The following is a 19073-nucleotide window of genomic DNA, read 5'->3' as shown; positions in this document are numbered from 1 at the left end:
AAACTGGAATTCGAGAACATTTCCATGTAGGTCTCATTTCGAAACGTGAAAAACTACTAGTAGTAGATTTCCATGCGTCAGCTTTTGCGGTGAATTCGCTTCGAATATAGTGCAGCATACAATGTCCTCAATTGGCTTTGAGAGACGCCAAGATTTCAAAAAAAAAAATCAAAAACGGATCTTAATTGAATTTCATTGGAAACTACAGAAGGACAACACTTCCACGAAATGCTAAAATTATTTGTTGATAAAACCAGAAGTGCATAACAACGCTTATTTACAGAGGTAACAAAACCGTTAAAACTTCGTTTCCAAACATATAAGTAAATAGGTAGACGGACACTGTTAGTTCAAGAAGTCTTCAAAAGAACTTCTATGCTCTTTTTCGCAAATTCCGTCCATTTCTTCTTGATTGTCGTAAAAAATGGCCCCGGACAATACGGCTTCGAGCGTTTCGGCGCGCTATTTTCTACAACGAGTTCGATTGGAGCGCGGCAGCCTTGTGCACGCGACGCATCTTCCGAACCGTTTTTTACGGCAATCACGAAGAAATGCACGGAATCACCCTCCTCTCCATAACCCCGTGTAGGAACTCTCCACCTGAAATCCGTACCAGGTCATGGGATGATGCCTTTAAGCAGAAAATTAGCATGCGTTGCTGCAGACGTACGTTCACGGTTGTACACATTGGGCACTAACTATATACCTGCAGTGATGACCACGGTTTTCAAAATACTTCAAAATACTGGGTTGTGTGAAGAAAGGATGATCATTTGAAGATATCACAGGAATTCTCCTATGTACTTTTGTTGATGAGTGCTGACACTAAAGTGAGATGTTTCTGGTGAACTAAATGTTGTAGCATTCCTCTATTCCCGTTTCGACCAAAATGAGCCAGTAGTTTCATGCATCCTTTGAAAGAGCGTCCCTTCTCATCTTACAAATGTAAAAACGACCTCGAATGCCAGGGGTTTTCGTATCTGTGCAAGAATTTATTATAGCAGTGAATGTTAATGTACTTGGGTCGCACCGTTCCACTTCTGCGTTGTTTTCGAACGCAAGAAACAATCTAGGTTATGTTCACAGAACTTGTAACATGTGCACGTGTTCATCACTGTTAATATTCATTACTGCTAGAGTTCTTCTTTTTTTAAAACAAATAATAACTTTTTCTCAACCGTTTCAGCCAAAATATCACAGCGAGGAAGGGTATAGTTTGGTCAATAAGCATGAGGTCCGTGAACTCATGGTGCACTTCTGATCGGGTACAGAAAAGCAACGAAACAAGATAGAAATGTGAAATCTTCGCCAAATGAAAGTATAACTCTGTTGGTTTCTCAATTATTCCGTGGAGATCGATACGGCATCCATTTGTCGCTCTACACACATCTAAACGATACCCAAGTTCTTCTCACACCCAATTAAGACTCTGATGTAACAAAGTGAACAACGTCTGTGATTCTCTCTTTTAAATTATTAATATGCTGATAATGTCACCGTACACATTTGCTTCACATAACCCCACAAGTAAAAGCCTGAGGGTGTCAGATCTGGGATCATGGTGGCCATTGCTTGACAGAACCCCTGCACCTTATAAACGGTAATCTTGCTCAGATGTAATTTTCAAGCGCGCACAGATTTTTCTGCGCTCCTTAGGGAGCTCTCCCGTACAGCCCGGCTACAGACTCTTCGCATACCGATGGTCTACCAGAATGCGACTATGTTCACGTTGCACTTTGTTCACGGATTCGAACTCAACCAGCCACAGAACACACCGAACTTCCCTCTGCACCGTCCACATCGCGACTGGCGCGAAGAGGGCTTATCCGCTACGCGCAGTTCGTGGTGTTCCGTCGTCACCTGTACGCGCACATGCCTCCGCATCATATAGAAACTTGGAGGGTTTTCCTTTTATTTGGTGAAGATTTAACGTTTATATCTTGCTTTCCTGTGACCGTTCAGAAGTCCAACATAACTTTACGGACGCCCTGTGCATCTACATTTTAAAAAAAGTCGTTTTCAAGTGCGTATAAGTAACTTCGACGCCAAAGGAAAGAAATACACCCATGATGCACGCAAAACATTCTGTTACTTTTCAAGTTCACTTTTGAAGGTAGTATGATGAATAAGATTGCAAAATTAACAGGACAGTTGGGTCATTTCATGGAACTTTAGAAAAGAAAGAGTTTATGATAATTACGAAACATTGACACAATGGTCAGGAATCACGTGGTCCCATCAAGATTACACACCTGTACTCAACAACCTTCCCACTTTTACCACCACTTATGAAGATTCAAGCACTACAGCATCGGATTCCTCAGTCACACGTGTTGATATCCTTGATGAGATGGCCTGTCTACCCCTAACTCTTTCATTTACGAGCACACCATTCTGATTCATCGGAACACCCTTCTACAACTTCCGTATCAATGACCAGAAGATGGTTGGAAGATGAATATAATAAGCGAACCGAATGAACTGAAGAAGCCAAAAAGATGTAGCCGCGTTTCACTGGATGCTCCAACAATCGACTGTCGCCGGCAGCTCAGCAGTGAACAAAGCAAAATGTGATGTATTGTGCAGTACGAAAGAAGAATCTTGACTAACTTTTTACTTCTTCACAGATATAACAAAGTAGGGTTAACGTAGTCAAACAGCTCGATGCAGATATGATCACAGGTAATGAAAGTATATTACGAAAGTGAATAATAGAGCCATTGCAAGAACGCGTACCTCTGGAATTATGAGAACAACACGGTTAAAAAGTTCACCAATCACAACACTCTCAGATCAAGGACGAAAATCTCGATCCCAGTGTAATAGTAACAGTTAATGAGACAAAAAAAGTTGGTATTTTAAGCTGCTCAGCAAAAAAAAAAACTGGTAGTTATAATGAGAACAAAAAATTCACGTGGTTCACATATAAAAACCCGACGCTGAGTGATCCATGTCATCAACAATGAAAACCACGGAATCAATCAACGATTCCCATGTCATAACACTGTTTGCAGTCAGAAAACAGTACGCATGAAGGATATCGAGAAAGGATACCAATGACAACTTAGAGGTAGTCGTCAGGTGTTATACTGATTCTTTACAACAGAATGGAATGTCTCTGGGAAAGGTACAAGTAACATCATACATGTGTAGAAAAATGACAGAACTACCAATTTTCACCTATTGGGGTAATTAGTACATTAGCAGATAAAACTTCACTATGACAAACCGAAAACCTTGGAGAACGGTTTTATCACTTGCACTTTGACTATGGCTGTCCAAAACTCTGCCGCATTCTCGAGATGAAGCAGTACTTCATTCTACAAGTGAAAGCGGTTTAATAAAACATATGCGACACTAAATACAAAAGAAAAACGAAAATAACGAAGATCTATTCCGAGGGCTTGAGGGCTCAGATTTATTTTCAAAAGAAGTGGTGATCAAATGCAAAATAACCTCATTTCCACTTCAAAATCTGAGAAAGTGATCGACTGCTTGTTCTCAATTAGCAAAAATTGTAACGGAATAAAAACAATACCTTCAACTTGCCGCGCTGCCCAGCTCTTCTGGTCCTCGTGGAGCAGGCGGCTCGTGGGGAAAATCTGTAGAAAAAATATAATAATGCTAGAACCGCTCATATACTCAGAAAATAAAAGCAACCACTTGAAACAAACCCGGAACATCATTGCCCTCGAACTCCTCATCGCTTTCGTCATCTTCTTGCAATAACGGGCCTCCGTTCTCAGGTTGGGACGCGGCAAAGACAGGGGCCATACTAATAGGGGCAGAAGGGACAGGTTCCTTCAATAAAGACATGAGGATACATAATGAAATACAAAGACAGCAAAATACCCCCGCAAAAGCTGTTAGATAGGGAAGATGAGAAAAATATGCATATAAGAAATTACGCACCGTAATCGAATTATCATTTGGTTGAGGATGTGGGATTCCTAATCGCTCCCGGCAATAATGAGCGACACACTTATGTACGAAGTGATACTGATCCTATCAACGCAAAAGATTGAGACAAATCATACACCATTAGTGTAAATAAGTACTTGCTTTAAACTAGCGCTAGCGAAAACCACAAAAAAACACGAACTTGTGTTTGGACCATGCTGGCCCTTTGTTTTCTCAAACTCATAACAAGCTCGAACAAATCAAGCGAATCCAATTCTTCCGACTCGATCAACTCTCTTATGTAGTTCACCGATATAATCGTACCGGTACGGCCAACGCCAGCGCTAAATCAAGCGCAAATTAAAACGTGCGTAGAAAAGAAGATATGATCGAATTCGTCTAAATTACTCACCTACAATGAACAAGAACGGGTGCATCTGAGTCTCCTTTGAATTCTGCCATTTTCTCTATCATGTTAATAAGTTGGCTTTCACCAGTTGGACAGCCATGATCAGGCCATTCTCTGTAAAAAAAAAAAAGAAATAAGTGTCATCTCACAAATACTACTAACAATTTGTATTAGACGAGAAATTTTCGTAAGTGACGGAGGGCGATGAAAGAGGAAATCACTAACAAAGACGTCACATCAAAAAGCTACATAGAATGAAGGAATTATTTGGTTGTTGAACGGGAAGTAAATTAGGCGGAGAGGCGAATTCTTCCAATTCCGGTATTCAAAATACAACCAAATAATCCTGCTGTATCGTAGCAACCAAGAAGCTAAAGTCTTGATGTTTAGTTACCTTTAAAACTGTCTTCGTTCCACGTAGTACTCTACAGTATAATTATATATCTATAGTATCGATAGAAGAAAACTTGAGAAGCTAATCAAGTTACTGGTTTTTGTTTGAAAGTTAAATAAGTTTTAGTTAATGTATGTTGAATGCGTGTTAAATCCTCACTCAACGGGTATAGGAATTCAACTGTGGCAGAACATTGTCGCAACAGCAACTGCGGAAAATAATTAACATACAACCTATACAAGACTCTCCTATTTCGTCATCACCTAATAAAGAGGATTGAGGAACGGCTACGATAGTTGTTGGTCAACCGCAGAGATCTTAAAACGACAACAAACAAGTTTTTCAATTATTATTTAAATTTCGTCCATTGTTGTTCTATTAGGATGCATCTTGTTATTGCCTGGACGATTACCATTGCGAAATAATTTGATTTAAAAAAACGTTTTCACAGAAAACTAATTGTTCAAAACAATACTAAATATACATTTGAAATAACAAAGAAATGAATCGTTACGGTTATGAAAAAAATGAAAAGAAACCTGTAGTGCAGTTGATTGACTGTTCTTGATTCGCCCGTTTTTTGGTTGGTCATCTTTAGCCTTCTCAGCAAATAGTCGTCGTCCGCAAAACTTAAATCAGAATTGTCTATAAAAATGGCACAGGATGCATAAAATTCGAAGAAATGAATTATATAAACTATCACTGAGCCATTAGTCAGAGGAGATCTTGACATTTCATAACGATAAAGTCCAGTTTATTCAGAGAAGACAGCGTTCATGGTTATTTACGATTCTAACCTGGTTCCCAGGGAGCGATGTTGTAACTGTTCCAACGGAAAAACAAAGTACGGGAAAATGTGAGATATGCGAATGAGACCTTTAAATGTAAGTGCACAAAAAGACAGCGGACATGAAGTTGAACATACCACTATCATCAGTGACATGGTCATCACTACGTGATTATACGATTGTGCCTACATGTGCTTTTTTCTTAAAAATCTATTATGTACAACTGCTAAATCTTGTCTGTATGTGCGTACACCTACAGCAGTTATCATTACGGAGTTATTCCTACGAGAAATTGACATTCTGTCATTAATTCAGACTGCTGGAACATATAGTTCAGATACGCCAAAACTGTTCATTCCAGTTGTTTGGATCACCTCCAGAAAAAAAATGGGTGGAAACGTTGGAATGTTGTTGTCAGACTTCTGTCAGTTTCTCTGACTATGAAAATACTGCGACCTGATCCCATCATCTCAAAGAACATTAATATTTATTGACCGAGAAACATCAATACGTAGGCGCCATTACCCGTCCATCGCACGTAAACGCAGCGTATATAAGTTGTGAGTAACATCATCTTCAAAGAGTGACTAAGGTTAAGCAGGATGAAATCAACGGTTTGCGAAAAGATAACGCGATGACTAAGATTTTAAACCCATCACAAGCTTTGCGCGTTGCGGCACGCAAAATAGTGAATAAAGATGTCTCCAGTTTGAGCCATTTTTATGCATAAACATTCAGAAATGTTATAGGCTCACCCCGAAAATTTTTGAAATGCGTATAGAAAATGGTTTTCAGAATACGGCATTTAGAAGTACCATTTGCAGTAGTGAATTACCTTTCCTCAGACTCCAAAGTAATCTCATAACAACCGAAGATAAGGCTCTGTCCGATTTCCGATGGCCAATAACGTTCGCACTTGACCTAGAAAGAATTCACGGATTGAGAGGCTACTGAGCAAATGGAGGAGTTATCGACTATCAAAAGGAAAAAAACATTTAAAAAAGTTATGTAAACTAAACATTTTCACTAATAAATCAACATATCATGCAATATAGAAATGAAAACAGCAACATCCCAAAAAAAAGCTTACCTTGCTCATTTCCACCAGCTTGCATAGCATTACGATTAGAACCACTTTCTGCTCTTCGATCATTTTCCACCTAAAAGATCCTCAGTTGTTCAAGCACTTCACTCACAAATATGCGAAAAAAAATATTGCCGACTAAAGCATAATAAAGAGCAAATCCTATGCTATGACACCTATATTAAACTGAGGGTCTCGTATATAAGCAGGACAATATCTATCCGTATCTCTTTTTCTTGAAAAATTCCGAGGAAAAAGAAAGATTTCTCCGAGGAAAGCAAATATCTGGGATAAATAGCAAAGTGAGAAAGATTTTCGAACCGGTAAAGAACAGCTAGGACTAGAATCATTTGTGATCATTTCCACAACAAGAAAAAATATTAAATTTGTGTCATATTATGTGTTAATATGAACTTAATTCCAATGAAGCGCTGAAAATCAAGAAGTAGTATACGAACCATTCTTCGAGAGTAGCAGTTAACGGAGCTTGAGCAGCAATGAAATGGGTATGCCCTTTCGGAAGACTTATAAAAGATGCGTTGATGTAACCGTTTGGATTTTCGTCAGTCCTCGATAGAACAACTCGATTATGATCATCTGAAAATGGCTTTCTCCCATCCAAAGCCATGCAGATATAACAATGAACATGAACGAATCGCTTCAAGAAACTAACATGGAAGTATGTCTCTATATCGATTGCGCATCACATGTACATTTTCAGAAGCGTGTTTTGACGAAAATTCTGCCTCAGAACGAAGTGCTTCTTGTTCTAATCGAATTTGCTGAAGATAGAAAAATTAATAAGATGGCCTTCACGCTAGAAATGAACGTTATACAACTACGTTGAACCCGCCCGCTCCTGCAATCGTTTAGCCAGCTTCACAATAACAAAAGTGATTTCTTTTTCTACAATAGATAGTCTACAAAAGTGTGTGTTTAAATCTCCCTTGCATCTAACCACGAACCATCAAGAAAAACTCCAAGGATGGATAAGAATGTTATGCGTTTACGAATTTGAGGCAGTCTGGATATCAATCAATTAACGGGTATATAGTATGGGTAACATGAATTAACAATAAATACTCACGTAGAATCGCTTTATATAATCAGTCATAGACAGACTTGCTTCGTAGTTGAGAAAATCCTCCAACAAAAGGATAAGACTGGATTTAACAGATATCTCATTATCGGTTTCCTGGGGATGTCCATCAAGTCTACTGATTTCCGGAAGACTCCCAACCGGAGATATTGGTGCAGAACTGGACCTCTTCTTTTCGGTCTCCTTCAAAAAGAAACCGATCTAACACAAAAGAAATATCCAGAAGAATTTGAAAGAGAGGTCACCCAACCTGACTCTGCTGCTGCTCCAAATCTACCTCAAAGTTTATAAGGTCAACAGATTCGTCTTCATCTGGTGGAATTGTAGGGTCCATTACCCTGAAAGACTACGATTAAGATCTGTAATGCGATTCACTCGTGAGATGTGCAGCAATGACGAAAGTAACTAAAATTGAATGCAGAGGACCAATTTTGAGGTACTTGAGGAATGAAAATTGGGAGATAAAAGGGTAAGACTTGAGAAAAGGAATTCTGAGGGGAAGGAAAAGAAAACGGCACAATACTTATTGGTAACCTTTCTAGAGTCGAGAGGTACGAGCGTGGATTTGTTCAGAAATCAATGCTAATTCGCGGCAGGTCACGTTTGTACGTCGTGATGTCCGACTAAAGCAGCTCGCATTGTGAAAATCGCTCCGAACGGAGGTTGGGGATGGTGTAACATTGGAATGTTGTGCGCAATCTGAATTGCAAACTTCAGAGTTTGCTTCTCTTCTGAACTCTAAGATCTTCAAACAATGATTATGACAATTGTGGAAAATATTCCAAGTACTTGTCCTGGGAGACTTGATCGCTCAATATATCAAGTGTAGGTATGTAAATCCTATCAGTTTCACAACGAGAATCAACGAAAAATCTAAAGTGAACGGGTTCACAGGCGGGAACAATTAGAATCTAATTCTTGGATGTGTAAGAACAAACAGATGAGATATCTTTCATTTTTGCTTCAAGTGGAGCACAGAATCAAGACTTTAGATGAGATGAGATATCACGGAGCGATCGAAGAAGATTTAGTTGGCACTCCGGAAAATCCCAGATTAGGAGAAACATATCGGGATAAACCCCGATGAGTGCAAGAGCAACTATAGCAGGAGGGAATAGAAGCTCACTTTTCGGGAGATTTCTTGAGCATGTGACTTGAATATTGAAGCATTCTCGTCCAAAAACTAATGTAATTAGTAAAGAAAAAGGTGATCCGGTTGACAGAGTGGCGCAGCATAATTTATCGCCGATGGACGTCGTGAGCGAGAGGAATTGAGGATTAAAGGCATCTTGTTGGGAAGAAGGATATATGAGACCCTGATAACTATGAATGTACTAAATATTCAACGACCAGACGCTAACGCAAGCCATCTTTACTCCAATTTACTTCTTTATATATCTATTTTACATGATTATATAACATTATCGATTTAAACTGGATATATTCTAAATCTAACCACACTACTCTATATTTGACGCCAAATTGAAAACTGTACTTCTTGATTCAAAAAGTATCTTGCCTGATTTGAGGAGTGTTCAGTTTGAAGTGGGAATGATGTTATAGGATGCAGAAGAATTGTGATTCGTGCAAATAAGCATAAAGAGTGAAACAAAGGAAATCCGAAGCTGTACAAGATAATATAACAGCGATGATTGACGAGTGTGTACACCAACAAGAACAAACCAGGTGTATAAAATTGTATGAGATCGACAACATTTGTTGATCCCGATGTATTTAAGGAAGTCCTCCCACTTTAAGATGAACGAACTAATTAATTCCTCTTTATCTGCCCTTTCTTATCTCTTCGCCTGACAACGGTGACGGTTCTCGGCTGGTTGTAAAAGCACTACAGTTAGGTTAAGTGAGGGAAAATTCAAGTTTTCCTTCCAACAAGATTTCCTTTCCTTTCACTAGTTAAATAAAAGCTTCATGAGATCTAAGAGAGTTAAAAGCTTCACAACTCTTGTGGCAGCGAAAAACAAAACCGGCACAAAAAGGACCACTTGTTTTCCCAGGGTCGACTCGAAGCAGACACCTGTTATCAGTACTATCGGGTCGCATGATCTAGATTTATGTTGACTGACACATACACTGACTAGACAGGGTTACTCACGAGGACGCAGACGTCATCCGTTCGATACAAAGACCATTAGTCAAGCGGGACCATAGATTATCAACATTCAAACCAAAAAATCTTCGCTATGTCCATGAAAGGAACAGCTGCCTAAGTAGTGCCTGAGATGCTGTCGTTTTCAATCAATACCAAATAGTTTCAACATCAGAGACTGGGCGTGTGAGTCAGATTGTGCAAATGCACTAAACACCTTGAATTCTTGACTCAAATGCAATATTGACCAATTAATTCCACTTCTGGACTGAGTTATTTGAAAAAAAAGAATTTAAGATTGGGCTTGAGCCGTCGTGATGAAGTTACATGTACCTACCACATTTTCAGCGGTGAATAACTAAGCATTTCTGTTTATTTTTGAAGGTATAACTAGAGAATTTGAATATACCACTAGGACCAAATCGGATGGTCTGCGTTAAGTTTCGAAGGGGAACGAGTGCGTTTCCAGCTGTCCAGGACCCAAGGCGGTTCTGCTCACAATCGACGGTATAAATCGTTCTCGCGAAATATGACCACGTTAACCTCGAAGAGGCTCGAGGAGCTCCGTGCTCAGGTCGCGCGACGAAGTTCAAGTCGAAGGAAGTCTCTGAGCTTCTTGCTGATCTGAAGAAAGCATACCAAACAAATGAGTCAAATGGGTCCTTGCATATCTTTTCTACATCTTTTGAAAAAAAAAATAGGAGTTTTCTTATTGTACTGGCACAAGCCAATTATCAGCAATGTTATTACCATCATTATCAGCAAAGTGTAGCCATTTAATGTACAAAGTCTCAATGCTCTTATTCCAGAAGGAGACTAGCTGCGGCGATAAAAAGTCGTTGAGTACACTTTTGATGTCATCGAGATCACTGAAGGGTTTTTTTCGCACAAATCCCGCTTCACGGCCCGGAACAGATGATAATCCGGATGGGACAAAGTCCAGGCTACAGGCAAAACGCCTCAAATTTCCAGCCCAAGCACTCCAGAAATTGCCGCGTCACCTCTGCAGTGGCAGGTCCCATGCCATCCTGCAGCAGTACGAACTCGAGGCGTTTTGGCCTGCATCGGCCAGTTTCTGGAGTTGCTTCGTGTGGAGATTCGCGCTGATTGTCTGATTAACCTTCAGCGGCTCCCAAAACAGGAGACCTTGCGAATTCCAGAATGGGAAGAATTGAAAGTGGGAAGAACGACATGCAAGGTGCCAATACATATATACATACACATATACCCACTTCTATTTTTTGAAAACAAGTCGTGTCTTCCGCTACAGCAGGGCCACGGAGAAAATCTGCTCCTGGATTAATTTTGGGCCCAAGGTTCGATTCTCCCTTTTATAATGTCGGACAACTTATTCAACAAACAACTCCGGGAAAATATAGTTGGGGGCACTCAGTGGCGTTATTTGTGGACGCTCTATCTTATGTTTTTTTTCTCTCTCAGTAACTTTAGCTTACATCTCTTAGATCCCCTAAGACTAATGTTTAGGTCCCAGGGCCCCGATTGGTTTAGTTATTCACTTCCAGAAATAAGGGCGAAAGTGAGTGCTCGTACCAGCTACATTTTACCCAACAACTCTAGCAGCGAATTCCAGAACGGGAAAAAGTTAGAAGTGGGAAGAACGACCTGTGCAAGGACCCAAGAGATGAGTTTAGGTGCAATTTACACGATGCGGATTACTGCTGGGAGCTTCCTACTTCCTGGTTTTCACACTGGGTCACGGAACCGGTGACCTTGAGCTCGGACACAAAATCTCGCTGTCCCGAAGCATGTGCGGGGCGATGGCCAGCTGTCTTCTGGGTGGCGTGATGCGGCGGAGGGACGACGTCACGTGCGGTCTGCGGACAATTGAACGCCGCACTTGCACTGCTTTTCTCAACGGTGACAGGCGATCGCTCAGTATTCCTCATTCCATTCTCTTCTTTTCCGTGGGGTGGCTGGTTGGCGGTATGGTTGATCTGCTTTAGTATCCGAGTGTTTAGTTTTAGTACTTGAACGCCTAAAAATATTCACTTGGAGGTTTTAGTTCGAATTCATTGATTCTGTGTCTCTAATCGAAGACTGTTTCGAGTTCCACTCTAAGAATTCCCCTTTTCTCGGGAATTCTTTACAATATGGATGGACTTCGGACAAAAGGGACTAATTCAAGAAGATGAATAGTCGAATACACGAATAGAATAGCAAATAGTCCTCAAGGCAGCAATAATTTGTCCAAACGTGCGGGACCCATCGTAGAATGTTTGACAGAAACTGCAGTTGAAGGCACTGCTCGAGGGAATATTCGAATTTGGATTTTGTTCAACAGCAAATACATTTCGGAACTTAGTTTGCAAGTAGAACAGCGAAAACACAACAACAACAACAACAAATTGCTGCAAGTTCAAGATCTAGATAGATCAGAAGCATTCAAAGTGATGACCCAACGCTAAGAATTCCCTCGGATTCTGCTTATGTTACATCGTTTATGGTGGTGATAGAAATGGCTAGTCCTACCACATCCCTACATATGCATTTATACCAACCATTCCCGCTCCATGCACTATTTGCTTCGCTTGTTTGTCGAGTTAATTGTAATTGTAATCCTGCGCGAGGCTACTGATACCCTGAAATTGTAGCTCTCCGGCGTAAACCAAGGAATTTACTGCTGCTGTGCTCCTGTTCTCTTCACGGATAGAGAACGCTTGAGGTAACAGCAAAAAGCAAGGTCTATTTCTCATTGGGACGAGAGTTCGCATTCGTCCAAGCGCTCTTTCCCTCTTACCTCCGTTATTTTCGCTCTTTTTTTCGTTTCCTTCTCATCCAAAGCACGTTTGTATCGCTTACAGTACATCTTGCATCGGGGTTTTGTTGGTTACTTCCACCAAGGTTCTGGTAATTCCTGCCTATATTAGGTGAAAAGGTGCAGTGAAGTTTGATTTCTTCCTTCAGAAACTGACTCCTTGAGAGGATAAGTACGATTAAAATGAAACCTCTTGCGCTTTCTTTTTAAAATCATGCTACACCTCATTATTTGGATAGTTTCGTAGCCACACTCAATGGAGTCGAACATCGTTCCGGGACCTAATCGTCCATCGAATGAACTTTTCTAGGTATCAGAAGAGTGGATATTTGTTTCCGCTTCGTAGTGCATTTATCTGTGGACTAATTTCCGTCGGCTAGTCGTATATCCAATCCAGGCTCTTTTATACGATGGAGAAGATTTATCCAGTTGGCTAGGTTATATTGGATAGGTGTGCATACGGTGACTGAATCCTTAGTCTCGTCTTGTCTGTTTACCGCACTTTTTGATTCTTCTCACATTCGCTTGGTGCTTAAACGATCGGATCATTGCGGTCTCTGTTTCGTGATCTTATTTAAGGTTCAGAGTCGCTTCCTATAAACTTAGGATGAATAAGATGGAAGCGTACTTATCCGCAGCTGTGTTCTCCAGAAGTATCACATTATTTTATCCGATTTCTTAGCTAGTTCGGTGCAGTTTCGCCTCATTGAGGTCATTGAGCCTCATTGAGCTGGACATTTCCATCGTTGAAATGGACATATACGGACATATACCCGCTTTGTAAAGATTTTGTCAATGTAGAAACCCTCACTGGAAATGAGTATATCCAAGCGACACATCCCCATTTCCGGTGCCGTGCCGCATTGGTTAAATTGTTTGCTTATAGGCGTAGTTCTTTTTTTTTTCCTTTTCAAGTATACTGTGATACTGTTTCAATATGAGATAGTATTGAGATAATTTCGAAGCTGAGATACCACAACGACATACCAAAATCAGTTGAGATTCATCGATGGAATTTTTTTAGATGGTCCCTCAAGGGGCGCTGGGGCTTCGCTCCTGTTCCTACGCGCAGCGGCATCTTTCGTTGTCCGTCATGGCGCATGGGGGTGTACCGACACAAATAGGACCACAAAATGATTCAACAACTACGACTAGCTATGTCGGTTACCTTTCCGGTGCCATCAACGCCATTCTTGCGAAGGTGAGTCTTCTTTTTAAATGAATACACATGGCTCATTTGAAAACGTTATTCCAAAGACTAATGAATGGTATTTAAATAGTATTATTTTCTAAGACCACGGCAGCTACACAAGTTCTTGGTCTGAAATCGGAAACAGAAAGCAAAGGACCATCGAAAGCTGTTGTGACGGAAACATCCGAAGGAGGAGCACCCACTAAAGCCCAGTTCGTTATGAAAAAAATCGTTTGATGTCTTGCTTAGATAATTATTTGTGATATTCTTGGTTCTTTAGGTTCTTGAAACACACTTTCAAAAAACGTATATCAAGGACTGAAGTAACTAATAAAACAAGAGCGCTGGTGAAGAAACTTCTGGTTGCTGAAACGTCGAGCTCAAAACTACTCCGTATTCAAGAGCTTAGCTCACACATAATATCCTATCCACCAACAAGGATCATCGCCGCCCAGGTAAGTATAAAAGGTGTGGATGGACTCGCTTCCACCATTACCACATTAATCTTCAATTATTAATTATATGATTTGTGTATTATTGTAGTTTTGTGGTTTTGGATTGTATTTATTAAACGAATATTCTCCAGAAACCTCGTCTGATCGCCGATCTACTGACCATTGTAACGTCCCCTGACAGTAGCCCAGAGCTTCGAGCAGAAGCAAGGCAGTGTCTTACTCTTTGCGGTTGTCAGCCCGCAGTGAAAAGCAAAGGTGTGTGACTCGAAAATCTAGATATGTGTCCGACTGTTATTTAAGCGACCTAAATATACTGTTTTGGTCACGCATATATTGTGCAAATGAAATAATTACACTTGCTTGATCAGACCAACAGGGCAACAGCCTGATACCTACCCAATAACTGGCCGTTTTTGAGTTAGATCTGTCATTTTCATATAGAGGAGACAAGGTCAGAATAATTCTACTCGAAAACGAAACGTTTCTATGTATTTTGGGGTAAAGCGTAGTTTGGAGAGGAGCACTCAACCGCGCAAACTGGAAGTAAATAACTAAAGTAATAACTAGAATCGGTTGGATCCTTGAAACCTAGACATTGGTCTTAGGGGATCTATGACATGTTGGCTACAGTTACGGAGAAAAAAAAAGAAGAAGATAGAGGTACCAGAAATAAGGACCCGATTCAGTGTCCCCAATCCCCAGCTGCATTTCCCCGTATTTTCCTGTTTGTTGTTTCTTTCACTGAATAAAAGAATCCAATTGATTAGCAAATGAAGAGGTCATGCAACCGCATTTTTTAGTAATATATAACATTACCTTATGTTTGGATTCAAATAGATATGTTTCAGGAGTGAGTCTTCTCAGTATCGATGGAGGAGGCACTCGAGGTATGATGGGTCTCGAAGTGCTAGAACAGTTTGAAAGAATATCGGGCAAAAAGGTACTTGGCTTCTATTTTTTTTTTCATTAGAAGGAACTAAAAGAAATTCGGTTTTGACATTCAAATCTTAGCGCAGGTCATTTCTCTTTTGTTTTCTTTGCTCAGTTTTTTTTATCCTACCGCTATTATTATTGCACGTTAAAGATCTCCCTTGTTTTTAATTTACAACTTGTTTTTTATTTCAACATTGTAGTAAGACTATTCTCGATATCCAGATATGTGAATTATTCGATCACGTCATCGGTGTAAGCACTGGTAGTATAATTGCTAGTTTGTTGGTCGGTAAAGGATACACAATAAAGGAGTGTCGCGATGTTTACATGGACGTCTCTAAGAAGTGAGCTCTAGAAATACGTTGCAACTATTGACTTATGACATTTTTAAAATTTCAAGTGTTTTTTGCAATGTTTTATCATTTGTACCTTTTGTCCTTTTTATTTGATTATTCTTTCGTTTACAGTTTTGTCTCATTCGATAAGTGTTCTTATAGATTGTTTTCGCAAAACCGTCTCACGGGTGTAAGTGGGATAGTACTCAACCACTCGTATTATGATACTAAGAAATGGGTAAAGATGCTTAAAGAGGTTTGTCTGCCATTTTATCTTTACTGTTTCAAGTGTATAGTAAGGTATTTTTAGGTCATAGGCGAAGATCTAACGATAATTGAGACCAGCAAATATCCAGTACCCCGACTTAGCATTGTTGCTTCCATAGTTAATTCTCCTGTTCTTCAAGTAGGTTTTGAAGCTTACAGTTTATGAAAGGATCACTGATTACTCCATTTTCAGCCTTTCGTATTTCGGAACTATGAGCCTCCTGCTGGTAGAGATTCGCACTACCTGGGTAGCACGGCACACCACCTATGGCAGGCTATCCAGGTTATATTTCTTTTCATACATTCTTATTCTTTGTTACTTTCTGTCTTTGAATGGCAACGGATCATTTCTAGGCTTCGGCTGCTGCTCCACTCTATTTTGAAGAGGTTCAACTTGGTAACTTCTTACTTCAAGATGGTGGAGTAGGTTTTCTGTTCAATTCGTCGCTAAAATCTAATTAGTCTGCGGTGTACAGCAGCACATTGAATATCTCTTGGAGATTTGTAGCCTATAGGTCATCGCCAATAATCCAACCGCAATTGGGATACATGAAGCGAAACTGTTGTGGCCTGAAGAACGTTTTCATTGTGTTGTGTCTGTCGGAAATGGACGATCGGTATGTCATTTAACTTCCTACTTGATATCTGTTTCGTCATTTCTCTTACAAGTTCTTTGGAGTGACTGGAAATGCTTCATTAGTTTTTCTCTGCCTGACGTTCATTCCTTCTTTGTTTGTGTATTGTATATTCCATTTTGTTTCTTCTTTCAAAGGCATACTCCCCCTCCTTTTTTGCGTTTTTTTTCAGATCTGGATCTTCATTTGTGCTTATTCTTTTTGCGATTCTGTCAGCACCCCCTTTGGAAAATAACTTTCGATAATTTATAACACCTATTTGTAACAATCGTTCTGTAAGTATTGAGATGGCAGAAAAATAGTTGTGAGAAGGATTAGACTCACCAATTTTTTTTTGATATTGAGGAGTACTTCAGCACTTCCATGTCCTCTGACCAGTATATCTCAAAAAAGTGCATTTGTAGTACACATTCCAGTTTCTAAAAGGGCGGGTGTGGTGTAGCGTTTAGAGGTTCCGCTTACTGCACAATCGATCGGAGGTTCGATTCCGCCCTAGTGCTCACCAAGCCTTTCATCCCTCCGGGGTCGATAAATTGGTACCAGACTTGTCTGGGAGGATAAGAGCACTGACTTGACACATCGGCTAGCCACCGCAAGTCATTGTATAGGCCAGATACACGTTCGTAAACCTCAAACGATTCTGAATTGAAGTGAACGTGGGGGCGCATCCCAAGCGGATTGATTAACGCCAGAAACTTTATCCTTTATCCTTTATTTCAGTTTCTACAAGTTCAGCCAAATCCTTCTTTTGCAATCCTTCTAAATGCCGTATACATTTCTGCCATATTTCCCTCCTTTTGTATTTCAAGCCTTCATTTCTTCTTTCTTTTTTTCCCTAGAAAAGGAGAGGTTATTTCAGCTGTTTAACATGAGACTAACATCATCCTCACTGGGAACGTATATTTTAGATCAATAGCACCGTATTCTGCATATCATTCATCTGATGCTCCAATAAGGAGAATATATTTTTCTATTACAGGTTTGTGACCTTGAGAGCGAAGAAGATGCAGCCCCTTCTAGCTTGAGTTCACTGCAGAAGTTCAATCGCATTGTAGATAGTGCAACTAACACTGAAGGGGTCCACATGTGTATGCATGATTTGCTCGACGAAAATGTATATTTCAGGTGTGTTATTTGTTAACCGGTGCTATTATTATTTTATTTAATGCCATAAATTTCAGACTGAATCCATACATGACCTTTCCATATGGACTCGATGAAATTGATCCAAAAAAGTAAGAGGATTTGCGACACTACATTACGATACCTAATCGGCCTCATCTCAATTCTTTTAGATTAGAGCAGATGCAAAATGATGCGAAGTTGTATGTTCGTCGTAACGCTTTGAAAATTGAGGATGCAGTCTCAAGGTTGCTAGAGGTAACATTTTTATCTTTTATTCTCCCTTTTTTTCTTCTAAAGGCATCACCACACGAATCTGGAGTGGTCTAGGTTTCAGTTGGGTTATGCCTATACGGAGTGGTAGATTATGGAGAGAAGGGTGATTCTGTCTATTTCTTCCTAATCGCCGTAAAAAAAAAACGGCCCGGAAGGTACGACTTAGAGCGTTCCGGCGCGCTATTTTCCACAACGAGTTCGATTGGAGCGCGCCAGCCCTGTGCATGCGCCGCATTTTCCCGGCCGTTTTTTTTACGGCAACAAGGAAGAGATGGACGGAATCACCCTCCTCTCCATAATTTACGACCACGTAGGAACTCTCTACCTGAAATCTGCACCACCCCAGATTTGTGGGGTGATGCCTTTAAGTACTCACAAGTGAAGTTTTACAAGGATATCCGTTATTGGAAAACAGAGGGTATAGGAGGGTATAACACAAGATTCTCTACACCTTTGATGCTGATCTTGATTCAAGGAAAAAGTTCTGTTACAATTTGATGATGATCCACATTTTTCCGCTCTAGATCTGCCTATTTTTCTCAGGTATTCAAATAAATGCAAAAATGTTGCGGAAGCTTCCTCGTTTGCATCACAAGAGGGTTCGGCGCTCCGATGGTGATATTTCCTGTGTTCCAAAATGTAGAAGCGATATCTGCTTTTTGTTCAACTTGACAGATGCACGAAGTCCAATATCGAAATCAATTGCAGATGGTGATATAAATGCGTAGTTAACACTGACAATTACTTACCGTAAATGATATTCTGATTTTTTTTGTCCATCGGAACATTGGTATAATAATTGGTATTATAATTGGCCGAAGTCCTCGCTGTAGTTCATATTGAACCTTTCACTAATTACAATTTTGCAGAAACCTCATTTACTGCAACGAACTATGCGTTGGTTTGAGGAATGGATGGATCGCAGAGGAATGTATTCTCCGCGATAGTCGAGAATTTTCTTCCTACTTGTCTTCTCTTGTACACATATGTTAATAGGATTATGCCGGTGCTTTTTTTCTCGAGTTCTTAACCTGATCGCATTGTAAATTTACTGTTCCTAATTGGCTCTTTAGCCTTGCTTAATCCCAGTTTCATATGCGTTTCGATTTCAATCTAAGTACGCATTTCTCCCTGTGACTTTAAAATGGTTTTACTGTTTCTGTCCAGATTTTTCACCTTCGTCATAACAAATGGCCTTGTATTCACCAAAGTCCAAATTTCAGTGCTATTGTGAAGCCAGTCGTCTTTGCCTTACCTTTCCACCCCTTTTATTTTCATCTCCAATCTTTTGTGTTTCGTAC

The 19073-nt window shown here is 40.1% G+C and overlaps 2 protein-coding genes across 4 annotated transcripts; one reads left to right on the top strand and one right to left on the bottom strand.

Annotated features, from left to right (window-relative positions):
• Window positions 1-3315: 3315 nt before the first annotated feature.
• Window positions 3316-8008, bottom strand: RB195_001143 (uncharacterized protein; the record flags this gene model as incomplete). Of its 2 annotated transcripts, XM_064197787.1 has the most annotated exons (14): window positions 3316-3320; window positions 3539-3602; window positions 3675-3690; window positions 3755-3801; window positions 3913-4005; window positions 4103-4244; window positions 4313-4423; window positions 5243-5332; window positions 6327-6412; window positions 6582-6651; window positions 7034-7172; window positions 7249-7357; window positions 7663-7857; window positions 7925-8008. In XM_064197787.1, 14 exons carry the CDS (start codon window positions 8006-8008, stop codon window positions 3316-3318), a joined length of 1251 nt encoding a protein of 416 aa, XP_064053667.1. The 2 variants fall into 2 exon arrangements, with proteins under 2 accessions (XP_064053667.1, XP_064053668.1); XM_064197786.1 differs by lacking the exon at window positions 3316-3320 and having other exon boundaries at window positions 3541-3602; window positions 3675-3801.
• A 3539-nt stretch (window positions 8009-11547) lies between these two features.
• RB195_001142 (uncharacterized protein) lies at window positions 11548-18719 on the top strand (the record flags this gene model as incomplete). Of its 2 annotated transcripts, XM_064197785.1 has the most annotated exons (17): window positions 11548-11614; window positions 11667-11725; window positions 13582-13758; window positions 13852-13961; window positions 14030-14204; window positions 14336-14459; window positions 15053-15144; window positions 15360-15481; window positions 15635-15728; window positions 15783-15878; window positions 15933-16022; window positions 16094-16162; window positions 16255-16356; window positions 17354-17499; window positions 17556-17609; window positions 17670-17754; window positions 18642-18719. In XM_064197785.1, 17 exons carry the CDS (start codon window positions 11548-11550, stop codon window positions 18717-18719), a joined length of 1740 nt encoding a protein of 579 aa, XP_064053666.1. The 2 variants fall into 2 exon arrangements, with proteins under 2 accessions (XP_064053666.1, XP_013302749.2); XM_013447295.2 differs by lacking the exons at window positions 11548-11614; window positions 11667-11725.
• Window positions 18720-19073: the final 354 nt, after the last annotated feature.

This window comes from Necator americanus, chromosome IV, assembly GCF_031761385.1.
Source record: "Necator americanus strain Aroian chromosome IV, whole genome shotgun sequence".
Classification (NCBI taxonomy): domain Eukaryota; kingdom Metazoa; phylum Nematoda; class Chromadorea; order Rhabditida; family Ancylostomatidae; genus Necator; species Necator americanus.
Note: the sequence above shows the minus strand (reverse complement) of the source record. Positions and strands in the feature narration are given on the sequence as shown.